This window comes from Nannospalax galili, unplaced genomic scaffold, assembly GCF_000622305.1.
Source record: "Nannospalax galili isolate Female #2095 unplaced genomic scaffold, S.galili_v1.0 scaffold898, whole genome shotgun sequence".
Taxonomy (NCBI): Eukaryota; Metazoa; Chordata; class Mammalia; order Rodentia; family Spalacidae; genus Nannospalax; species Nannospalax galili.
In genome coordinates, this window is record NW_008342399.1 from 698,241 (window position 1) to 711,226 (window position 12,986).

Consider the following 12,986-nt stretch of genomic DNA (forward strand, 5'->3'; position numbering starts at 1 on the left):
GTATTTTGCCAGTGAGATGGAAAACCAATACAACTTTGCAGATTCTTTATCTCCAAAGTATTTTGAAACATCAAATAATCATCTGAATTATTTCTTAATACCCTGCCCCTTTCCAAATTATATCCAAAGACAAATAGGCTTGTCTACATTTCCTAGTGTTATGTCCTGAGAATTTATATAAACAAGAAATAACAATATACAATCAATACAATTGGCCCTTGGTCCCTAAGAGGGACTGGTTTCAGAATTCTGGTGGATACCAAAAATGTATATGTGGTGGTTTGAATAAGAAGTCCCTTGTAGACTCATATATTTGAACACTTGGTTCCCTCTTGGTGGTGCTATTTGGGGAGGTTAAGGAACCTGTAGGAGGTGGAGCCTTGGTGGAAGAAATTTAATTTTATTTGGATTTATAGCCTTACCCCATTTCCTGTTCTCCCTCTCTGCTTCCGGTGTGTCGATGAGGTGATCTCTCTGCTCCCTGCTGCAATGCCTTCCCACCATTATTAACTCTAGCCCTCTGAAACTGCAAGCCAAAATAAACCCTTTCTTCCTGAAGCTGTTTTTCGCCAGGATATTTTTATCATAGCAACAAAAAAGTAACTAATACATGTGGATGCTCAAGTCCTCTTTTAAAATGTCTTACCATGGGGCTGGAGAGATGGCTCAGCCATTAAGAGCACTAGCTGCTCTTACAGAGGACCAAGGTTTGATTCCCAGCACCCACATGGTGGCCAACAACCCTCTGTAACTCTAGTTCCAGGGGACCCGAATCTTCTCTGACCTCTGCAGGCATTGCATAACATGGGTGCACTTACACACATGTAGGCAATACACTCATACACAGAATAAAATTAATAAATAAAATATTAAAAATAAAAAGTCTTACTATTTACATGCAGCCTACATGTATCTTCCTGTACACTTCAAATTGCCTCTAGTTTATTTATAAACCCAAATACAATGCCTATATATCATTTCATTCACAAGGATTCAGTGCAGTATTCAGCAAAAAGCAAATGCAAGTTTTGCTTTTGGGAACTTTCTGGAATTGCTTTTTCTGTCTTTTCTATCCAAGATTGGTTAAATCAGAGGATGCAAAACACATGGCTACAGAGGGCTGACTGCTCACCATCCCTTCTTTGGAAATGTGATTGGCTGTTTTTTTGTTTGTTTTTGTTTTTTACGGGGGGGGGGTTATATTTAGGTAAGTCCTTCGGGTAAAAACTTAGTACATAAATTCACAAGCCTCCAAATTCCTGTTCTATGTCTCATTCTCTTTCTGAGGTCTCCCCAGTCAATAGTGCATGGGAATTTACGAATCTCTATAAACACAGTAGTATCCTTTATTTGAGTCCCAAACCAGAAATTACTTGAGCTTTATATACTACTTTCATGAAGACATAAAACTAAAAGTCAACTATTTGGACACTTTTAGTAAATAGTTTTTTTTATAACATAATGCCTGAGAATAGCAGTTAATAGCATTTTAGGGGCTACATAGGTGAATAAAGCTCCTTACTGTTAGGTTTTTGCACTATAGCAAGAAGGTCAAATAAAAAAAACTGAGATAAAATTCATTTGTTTAATAGATTGCTAAAAGGAATTGGCAATAATTAAGGAAAAGTAGATACACTAAATCCTAGAGGATATTACCAAAAAGATTTTTTAAAATTCTGAAAAGTTTGGCAACATCACAGGAAATAATTGCCAGAACTTGGAAAGATGCCACTAAACCAAAAAAAAAAAAAAAAACGGCTGAAGGGGACAAATTGAAAAGGATGCACACTGGGTATGTGTGCACAGTTTGACTCAGTATGAGAAATCACTGCTCTTTTTCCCTCCTAAGAACTGTTTAAACTGCCCTGGGAAGATGGAGATTGATCATTAGTTCTTTGTTATATCAGCAGTTTCCTAAACTTTTCAAAGTTAAAGAACTACAGTATTTTAAATTCATACCTGCTTTTGAATAAGACTCAAAAATGTATTCACTGGGGCTTTTTGAAATAAAATTAATTTTTATTTGAAAATTAATTGTAAAAATTCAGGTTGACTTTTGATTAGTGACTTCTGATTAATGAGAGTTGTTATAAAGAGAACAATGACTATAATGGAGAATAGGTACTAATTGCTGTGCTCTTTTAAATATGAGCTAATTAGCATATACTAATACACCAGTTGGACTCTGCTGCCTGACAGAACAAACTATAGACCCTACACCACCACTCATTTCCAACAAATTCTAAGGATATTTACCCTATGATGAAAAAAATCCAGTATTTTGCATGTCAAAACTAACATAGGCACTACCTCTCAGGTGAGGATTACAATGAGGATAATTCAGTGTGATGATGAAGAACTCATCATGCCTCCCTGACATTTAGAATAAGACTCTTTGCTATCACAATGTGCACTTGAAGATTGGATATTCATTTCCATATTTAAAGTTCACATTTATGCTTAGACAGAAAACAGCACTTTTTAAAGAATTCCTAATTCACTCTTGCTTCTTACTGTGGTAGAACGATCTATTTCCTTTCCTTTCTATTTCCTTTTTTCTTCTCCAACTCCACTCTCCTAAGACAGGGACCAAATTTCATTTTCATGTTTCACACATGCTTATAGAAAAACTTCAGCAATGCAGAAGATATTCAGCTTCTAAAGAGATGAACATGCAATGAAATAGAAATATTTCAGAGAATGGATTGTTAGACTGGCTCAAAAGCTTTGGTCAGGTAAAGAGAATCCACCAGAGACTTTGATATTTCCTATGTGACTTCAACTTAATAAATTGCAAAACTTAAGTCAATAGGCTACTGAGATTTTCTGAACCATAGATCTACATAGGGCTGTACATAGGGCAGTGGACAAAAAAGAGATGACTCCACATAGTTCCATCAGGCAACACAAGTCAGTATGCTCAATATTTTCATCCTTGAGAATTGCTGGACTAACCTCAAGCTACATACCTTCTTGGAGATTTGTTTTACATGATAAATTGATCTCTCAGATCATCTATCCCAGACAAGCATATCTTCGATAAGACGCTACAAGCATCCCACAAAGCCAGGAATAAGACAAGGAGCTTACTATTACCACTGTTTTTCAGATGCAGGCATGTCCAGTCTGTGGCGTGTGGACCACAGGTGTCCCAGGATGGCTATGAATGCAGCCCAACACATTTGTAGATGACAATGTTGTGTCACCATGTCAAAAGGTTAGACACCCTCATATGTAGCCAAAGCAATAAGCCAAGAAATGCAATTTATATAATTATCGAAGAAAAGTCATTGTAGTATTTTTTTTCAAATTTCTAGTTTCTACCTGAAAATACGCCAAAGAATCAATGGAAAATTATTAAAATAAAAATGAAAATTTGATGAGTTGGCCAGTTATAAAGTAAGTACTTAAAATCAATACCCTTTCAGCAACAACCACTGGGGAAACATATACATTTGTTTTTATGTATATATATATAGTTAATTAATTTTTATGTGATTATCTCCATATGCCATAATTATAAAGTACACTCTAAAATAAGAGGTGACTGACCTGTTCTCAGACAGGAGGACTGATTATGGCAAAAGCACAAATTCCCTTCCATTTTCATAAATAAAGTTTTAATTTAATAGTCTTGGGAGGAGATAGGAAACCGCACAGAGCATTCTAAAAGATTTTGTAAAGTACATAAATTATAAGAAGAGGAAATTCGTGTTGCTATATATTCAGATGTATTCAGAGTTAATAATTGATATAATGGCACTGAAACAAAATGGAGCTGTAGAAAAAGGAGTCTTGATGCAGCCAAAATATAAATAAGAAAAACATCCGACGCAGTCATGGATTTATGTTTTCTGCTCAAAATTTACACCTAACTTTCTTTTAACATTTATAAGAAACAAAATAGGAAGTATGACTAAGGAAAATTTAGGGAAAACTTTGGTCTCACCAATAAGTAAAGAGGTACAAATCAAAATAATCTCATATCTTACTCCATTTTTAACTGAGGAGGAGGGAGAAAGAGAAATGGGGAGAGAGAGGATTGATTTTGACACTGTTTGTTAAAAACCTAAAAAAGTAATTATAGTAAGTTATCCTAAGGAAGCATTCATATATTTTCAAAGATACTAGAATATAAGAATGTTCACATTCTGTGCTATTAATAACAAAAAAGTGTAATAATAAAGGACTGAATAAATTCCATAGACTCAAATATTATACACTCATTAAAAATCATGCTATAGAATAGTTGATGCCACAGAAATGTGTATGCTTCCAGTGAGTAATAGAAATAATGTAAAATCTGCAGGAATATACATCAACATGGTAACAGTAATTTTTTATTAGTTTTTTAAAAGAGTATAGCAATAGTAATTCTCTCTTTAGAACTGGAAGCCATTTTACTTGATTTTTATTCTCAGAATCTTCTATAATATAAACACTGGTTTTACAGCATTAAAGCTTTCTAATCATCAATTTAAGCCCCTGGGTGCACTAATCAACTCTTTTGTGTGCATGAGGTGGGTGATGGAGTATAGAACCCTCTAATCCACAATACAAACATGACTTTGATGCTCTGTTTTCCTTAAAAGACAAGGAGCTATTTGTGGGTAAGCATGGTGATTCATTTGCCTTTGTGAGCTTATCCTCTAGCCCAGGGCCCAGCCCTGAGAGAGCACTCAATCCACAAACCAAAGCTCAAAGGGGCATGCAAATTATTTAACCGCTCTTCAACACATGTGAAATGGAGTAAGTTTAGGTGTGAATTTAAGTTTTCACCAGAAAATATGAAGTCATGCTACACTCGCCTAAGAGCTTCATTGTGTTGGGCCAGAACATATGCATCACAACTTTCTAAAGATATGAACTGTTTTATGGTTTCTGAGCAGAATGGTATAAAATGTAGCAGTGGTGCTGTGCTGCCTCATGATTATAAAACCAGGTAAAGTTCAGTCGTCTGGCAGAGTTACACCTGGGGGCTTGGCATTGTAAGATCACTTACTACTTTTCAAATGTTCTAATTTCTAAAGTCTGGGAATCATCAAAGTACATTAAGAGAAACATTCACAAGGTCAAGATGACAGGGGAGTTGTTACCTGAAGGCTATAGAGGAGACGGGTTAAATTCTGTATAGCTTGTACAATCTGAAAAATAAGATTATATGTGTCAAATTCTTGAAAAGCTTTCATTAGACGCAAATTAAGGAAGAGTGGTGGTATGTTTAAAGTATACATAGCTCACCTCTGACTGTGAAGAACCTGGAAAACTTCTATATTCCACCTATAATACATAAAAACATGAGAAAATGAACAGCCACTCTACTCTGGAAAAGCTACATTGTAGTAGCCCAAAATGCATGCTCTTCCCTCTGTAGTTCAAACACCTCATCTGTAGCGACCATCTCCTCCCAGGAGAAAAGGTCTAGAAAATCAAAAACCAGCTTAACATTGAGGGTCTCTTTAGAGATACCTGGCAACTTCTACCCAACAATTCTTTCAAAAAACCTAGATAATACTGAGGAAGCTTAGCAAACACTTAACTTGTCTCCAGGTATAGGCTGATAACCTTTGTCTCCTGGAGGCCACAGAACTTCATACCAGGCCTCACCTTCACGATCTCAATGTTTGAGGCCCAAATAGCCATGGTTACACAGAAATGGCCCAAAGGAAACACTTAGCTGGTTTCCTCCAGACCCTACCTCAATTAACCACCAGCCCAGTTCAAAGCCCATGAATAAGACCACAGAAGGCCATCTTTCCTCTGGGGATGGGGAGTCTGTGCTTCAGTCTTTGTCTCTTTCATATAATCACACATTAAGGAAACACGTGCACACCCCCAGAAATTACACTAAGCATTTGTTTATTTGTTGTCCATCTTCGCTCAGTATGAGTAGTAATGAAGAGTCAGTGAATAGTAAGACTCTATGTATTCAATATTCTGTGTGCAAACCTGATAATGATGTGAAGCATATAAGGGACTCTCAACAAATAAATGACTATAATAGAATTTGACTGCCCACTATTCAATAAGTAAATAGAAATCTACATTATAAACTCCACATTTCATGAAATGGGAGATCAGTCTCCCTGCTTTCTGAGGGCCCACAGTCTCCTGTGTGCTGTTTGTATTGGTCTAAGCAGATGTCATTTTAAGTCCTAAGAACAAGTCAGCCATGTTAATGTTCTCAGGTAGCTTTCAACTTGTTGCTAAATGAGGCACTTAGCTCAAGCTGGCGATGAGCTAGCCAAATTGCCTTTCCCTTCGTACTGCCAATTAAAGATTTCATTACTAAGCAGCCCCTTGAACAGAGAAAGGACAAAGGCTGAAAAAGGAGATGAAGTTTCACTGCTTTAGAACTGGACCTAATTGTATGGAAGATACCAGGACAAAGGATTTCAGTTCTATAGTAAGTTCTTGCTTTTCTCGTGAGCCCATTATTGCTTTTGTAGTAAAAGTAACACACGGTATAGAATTCTTGTGCCCTATAAAAATCAGATGTGTAGAAATGAGTTGGATTGTGCTACATTTGGTCAATTACACCCACAAACCACTGTATTGTAAAGGAGAAAAGAAACTCACTTCATCTTTTTAATGGAGCTGTTCTGCCACCTAGTGGTCCTCCTCCATAACTGCAGCTGATCATTTACAGGAAGACTACCGTTGAGTTAGTTTTTAATTCTATCAGAAATTTGTTTTAATGTTGTCTTATTAAGAAGCTAATGAAAAAAATCCATTATACACTTGTTTAAAGCTTTTTCAAGTAATCCTTTCCTATATCTCAGTTTATTTAGTTTCTTAAACGCCTTATTAAGGGCTAAACTCTTCAGATAGGTTAACCCAAAGGGGAGCCTGGACATTTTGTCTCACTTATCCATCTGTGCTGTCATGGGTGGGGATCCAACCCCACATTCCATGTGGAATTAAATTACCACTGAGACTTCAAAGTGAACATTTCATGGAAAGAATGAAAAGCAGGAGCTAAAATGAATCAAAATAAGTAGAGTACTGCATTCATTAATTCATTTGGGCCTATGAACTTTTAAAAACAAACACTGAATTACAGCTGACTTTTCTGGGAAAACATGAATGCCAGACTTGGTTCTGTCATATGTAATGGACCTGGGAAATGTATAACATAGTAATATGCTACGCCTGTAAACACACATATACCACGTTTCAACACTGGCACATGTTGGTACTTGGTAATGGATTTAATTCAATGTCAGATAAAGCAAAAACTCTCGAACTTCTGACAATCCTGAAAAAATCGAATTCACCACCTCCCAGAATCACAGTTTTATTCTTCCCCATGTTTGTGACACCTCACATTTGAAGTTAATAGGAAGCTGTATGCATGTAATTTTTACAGACAGAAAGTTATAACCTACGTATACAGAAAATCAGAGAAGCAGCAGTGTTTGGGAATACCTTGCCACTGGCAAAATGTAGGCAGTAGGAACACAGGAGCAGGTCAGGGTAGAGGACAGAAGCAAGACTATCCCAAAGCGGAAACTGTTCAGCTCCATTAGCACCATCTGGTTGTGTAGTGTCCCAGTGCCCAGGGCCACCTCTCAGCCAGAGTTGCCAAAAGTAGTGGGGAAAAGCAGAGGTTGGCAGTGTGGAAAGTAAGCCCAGAAGTCAGAGCGTGCAGACACACATACACATGAGGGTTTTCAAGCTTTTTTGTTTTGTTTTAATAACTTTTCATTTGGTTTTTACACCTACACGATATAGAGGAACAAGAATATTTAAAGAAGAAATATAAGTTAGAAAGCTTCAATATGAATATTTGAATGAATCAAGAACAATTCAGTAAAGCACTTTCAATCCACTCACTGCCTGACAGCTTAAGTTATTTTATCATACAAAGCAAGGGGTGCTGGTTACTAACAAATCGGTTAACAATTAACAATACCTTCTCCCCTGCATCAGAGACCGCCAAGTCGGTTACCACACCCTGGAGCCCAGGATCCACATCCCAACAGCCTCTTCCTTCTGTCCCTTCTGTGACTAGTGCTGGAAGCACGCCATTGAGACAGAAACAAAAAGGACAGCATCAAACATCAGCCAGCCATTTCGGTTCTTCTGCACACAACTGAAGTGCACACTTCAAAATAAGAAACATCACACAATAATGCAGACTGAATGCTCCTCCAGGGGGCGCCAGAGCAGCACACAGGAAGTCCACAGTCCCTGCCCTCACAGAGCTTACAGGCTAATGGATACCAAACCCACAAGGAGTATCAGTTGTCACCCATCTTTTCAGTTGTGCTTCTTTCTTGTGCTGATGTGTCCAGTGTTGTTTGTGGTGCGGAGTTCTACATCTTACTTTTGCTTAATAGGAAAAAGCCTCCTGGGGAGGAAGAAATTTAAAACAGGTGCCAGATGGAACAAAAGCAAGGTCTCTTGGCAGACCCCTGTCCATAAAAGGCTCCCTCGTGGCTAGTACAAGAGCAGCAGCTGATAAACAAGGTCTAGAAGGAAGGTCCAAAGGCAGAAGGGAGACAGTGTTCTAGAAGGCTGAAAGTGGCTAATGCTTTATGGTTTCAGAGTCATAAAAACAGACAGCCTGCCCCAGTTTCCCATCATTTCCAAATTCTCTCACATTTCCACTTAGGTTTTAAATTCACAAATACTGTAAATACTGTACATGTGAGCTATGAAAACAGAAGCGAGTCTGGAAATGTTGTTAAGTACCAAATACAAATTTACCTTCACCCATTAAACCTCAATGGGCAGGGTTTAGTTTACTGACGTGAACTCAGTTCAGACTAATACTATGCTCACCTTTTACTGATTCAAAATAGGCCTTGCAAAGCCTAGTCACACACGTATTTCATTCATCAATGTCTAATCAGAACCCTGATACAAACAAATATTTACTCTGTGATATTGTTTATAAGTTTTTTTAAAATTTGGTGTCATTATGCATCTTTATTTCTAACAAAGGAAATGCCTTTTCTCTTTGTTTAAATTAACACAAACATTTTTATCTGTGAAAATGACTGTTGTCTAGGATTTCAAAGGCCTCTTCTAAAACAATGAAGTTCATGTTTCAGTGGAAACTATTCAAAATGACATCAAGTAAAAACCAAATTCATTGTGTCCAAGCTCACCAATGCTTACCCAATAACGGTGGAGTGACTGTTTATGGTGACTTTTCTGTCCACTAACAGGGACCATTCCTAACTCCTAAAGAATTAGGCCTTTCCAAAAGTTTAACCAGTGTCTTTCTCTTCCTCAACCCCCTCAAGAGAAATGAAGACAGTTAAATGGGAGAAGAAGCTGAGGTGGAGAGAAAGGAAGGCAGAAGACTGGAGCTTGTATCTCCCCAGGTTCAGTTTCAAGGTGGGCAAGAGGGTCTCCAGTGGACAGATCCTTACAGAAGCAGCAGATTACACTTCTCCACCCCGTTAAGGTACGGAGTCCTAAAGATGGAGGACTTTGCTTGGCTACTAACTTCAGACTGGAAGGACCACTTCAAAGCCAATTGCAGAACTGACCCATTCAGTTCTATGACTTCATTGAGGAATAATCAACTTTATAAAGAGGTCAAACTCTTGTAGCACGGTATTCCAATCCAGGCCCAAACTGATGGTTCTACCACTTGCCCCTTCCCTCATTTTTCTGATTCTAGTATCAGACTGCTCTGGTTCTAGCAAATAGGTGTCCCTTTGGAAGGCTCCTAAATCAATCACGGGAGATGTGGATTCCATAGGAAGAACTTTCACTGCCCTGCCTGGAGGGAGCGATGGCCTGGTCAAGTGCTCTGAGCAGCTGCAGGGGCAGAGTGGAGCCTCCCAGCTGTCCCTGGGGCGAGGCTGAAAGCAGTGGATCCCTGCATGTATTTTTAGAGAGAACTTCCTCGATGATATAATGAGGTTCTTCTTCTAAAAGGAAATCATCCAGGGCCATACAACTCCCCTGATGAATCTGGCTGTGCCAAAATGAAAAACATATGTGGACATTCTGAAAATAGAAATCCGGGATTAGATAAAGTAGAACTTGAAGAGAAAATAATTATTGGTACTTGTAAAAAAAATGTGTAGAATTTAAAAATTATATCTTACAGAACCAAGAGATATTATTAATGAAATTCTAAAACAAAGCCAGGTGTGATAACTCAGGCCTAGCACTTGGGAGGATCAGGAATTCAAGGCCATCCTCAGATACATAGTGAGGCCAACCTGGGCTACAAGAAAACTCATTCTAAAGATAGACAGAAAGAAAGGAAAGGAGGGAGGAAGAAAGAGAAAGAAAAAGGAAAAGGAAGAAAAAAAGAGCAAGAATGATTCTAAAACAATTTAATTCTCCAGTCTCTATTGAAGACATTCTGTCATGCATATAATTTCTTCTGAAGTAAGGTTTTTACCAGCTATACATGATGAAAAAAATGCACTTCACACTCATTTTAGAATCCTTCATGGACTCCAGTATTTAGCTTAAAGCTATACATAAAACTTCATAATTGGGTTCTGAGGCATTGCCTAAACCAATTTTCTACTTCCTATTTTTCTGTATTTAAAATATATTAACAGCTGGGTGTGCTGTGTACACCTGTAATCTCAACACTCCTGAGACAGGAGGATCATCAGCTTGGGCTGTCACAAAAACAAACAAACAAAAAAAGAATACTGTTTTAATACATTCTGCCTTGAAACATATGATTATACAGATAAAGAATCTTCTGGAAGGGCTGGAGATGTAGCACAGTGGTAGACCACTTGCCTAGCATGCCTGAGGCTTTGGATTCAATCCCTGGTACCACAAAAAAGAATTTTTTGGCATTTTTCTTTTAACCACACCACCAAACCTCATGCTTGTGTGTGTGTGTGTGTGTGTGTGTGTGTGTGTGTCTGTGTCTGTGTCTGTGTGTCTGTGTGTGTGTGTATGTGTGTCTGTGTCTGTGTGTCTGTGTGTGTGTGTATGTGTGTCTGTGTCTGTGTGTCTGTGTGTGTGTGTATGTGTGTCTGTGTCTGTGTGTCTGTGTGTGTGTGTATGTGTGTCTGTGTCTGTGTGTCTGTGTGTGTGTGTATGTGTGTCTGTGTCTGTGTGTCTGTGTGTGTGTGTATGTGTGTCTGTGTCTGTGTGTCTGTGTGTGTGTGTATGTGTGTCTGTGTCTGTGTGTCTGTGTGTGTGTGTATGTGTGTCTGTGTCTGTGTGTCTGTGTGTGTGTGTATGTGTGTCTGTGTCTGTGTGTCTGTGTGTGTGTGTATGTGTGTCTGTGTCTGTGTGTCTGTGTGTGTCTGTGTGTCTGTGTCCAAGGGGTGGGGGTGGAGGGGCTTCTAGCTTTCTAAATTAGGTTTTCACAGTTGATGTCTATGAGATTATGTTTAAAAAATGTGTTGGCTAATGGATTTCAGAGACCCTTTTTTAAAAAGGTTCAAAAATTCATCCAAGAAGTCATGAAAAATGAGGCAGGGTATGGTTTGGGGAAGGTGCAGGGCTTAGCTGGGGAACAGAACAGCATAACCCACCAACTTAAGTCTTTGTCCTTGGAATACCAGAGCCATTAATACATATGTAGAATTTATTTATGGCCAGCATGGCTATTCTCAAGTGTTTCATTTTTTTCTTTCTTTCTAATTAAAAAAAAAAAACATTAAGTTACTTCAAAATCGAGCAGTCACTGCTTCCATTTACTGTGTGCTCAGGGCCCGTGTCAGGCTCACTTCCAACCCTTCATTGTCACTTACAAGCAGTCGGTGATGTTGGTACATCCTGAGAACTGAGGGTGTCGGTTGAGACTGACTCTCCACAGCCTTCCTCAGATGACTGACTTGCATCACCTATCTGTGAGGCTTTCACAGCAACTTGAAGACTCTCAGCTAAGACGAAGAAAAACAAAAATAAATTTAAACAACAAATATATGCATATCATTTAATCTACTAGGTGTATCTAGCATGTAGCAGGCCGAATGTGTCCCAGGCTAGCTATGAATACAGCCCAACATAAAACTGTAAACTTACGAAGATATTATGAGACTTTTTTGTGATTTTTTTTTTGCAACTCAATTGGACAGTTCTTGAGTGTGAACTTTGTAGATGACATGTTGTGACACAATGTCAAAAGACTGGACACCTGATAGAACAAAAGTTAACCTGAAAACATATTTGGCCTACAAATGTTTTTATATAGCCCAGAGAATTGAGAAGTTTTTATTTTGTTTGTTTCTTTTGAGATAGGGTCTCAAGTATTCCAGGCTGGCCTCAACACTCTAGGTAGCTAAGGATGGCTTTGAACGTCTCCAGTGTTAGGATTGCAGGTGTGTGCCACCATGAGTTTATATGGTACTGAGACTTGAAACCAGGGCTTCTCACATGCTAGACAAATACTGTAACACCTACATTATGCCCCAGCCTGTTTTCATATTTCTAAAGGTTACAAAACACATATACATATGGGGCTGCAGAGATGGCTCAGCAATTAAGAGCACTGGCTGATCTGGCAGAGGACCTAGGTTCAGTTCCCCGTACCCACTAGGTGGCTAACAAACTTCTATAACTCCAATTCCAGGGGATCTGATGCCCTCTTTTGATCTCTGCATTGTAGAGACATGGGTGCACTTACATGCAGACAACATACTCATACCCATAAAATAAAAACAAATATATATATATATATATATATTTTTAAATCTATTGTATAAAACCGGGCATGGTGGTACACACCTTTATTTCTACCACTTGGAAGGCAGAGGTAGGTGGATGTCTGTGAGTTCGAGGCCAGTCTGGTCTACATAGTCAGTTCCAGGCCAGTTGGTGTTACAGGTAGACCCTGTCTCAAAAACAAACAAACAAAAATCTTATAATTAAATTAATTTACATACAATATTAGGCATTAGGATTTTATAGCTATTACTCAGAAACATTAGCTATTCTTTTTTTTAAAACAACACAGTTGAACCATTTATTTAATGACCAATTAAAGCAACAACGATTATTACAGTCATTATTAAATATTCATTAGGAGGTAGCCAATGGAG

General features: G+C 38.2%; 1 protein-coding gene across 3 annotated transcripts in view; it reads right to left on the minus strand.

The window, feature by feature from the left end:
* Arhgef28 (Rho guanine nucleotide exchange factor 28) overlaps nucleotides 1-12,986 on the minus strand; it is a 373,543-nt gene that overhangs the window by 38,205 nt on the left and 322,352 nt on the right. For all 3 annotated transcript variants that reach the window (XM_029566139.1, XM_017799469.2, XM_017799470.2), the window contains 4 exons: nucleotides 11,697-11,828; nucleotides 7,916-8,016; nucleotides 5,242-5,280; nucleotides 5,097-5,144 (listed from right to left, as the gene is read on the minus strand). In XM_029566139.1, coding sequence (XP_029421999.1) covers nucleotides 5,097-5,144; nucleotides 5,242-5,280; nucleotides 7,916-8,016; nucleotides 11,697-11,828 — 320 coding nt within the window. The remainder of the gene's footprint in view (nucleotides 1-5,096; nucleotides 5,145-5,241; nucleotides 5,281-7,915; nucleotides 8,017-11,696; nucleotides 11,829-12,986) is intronic.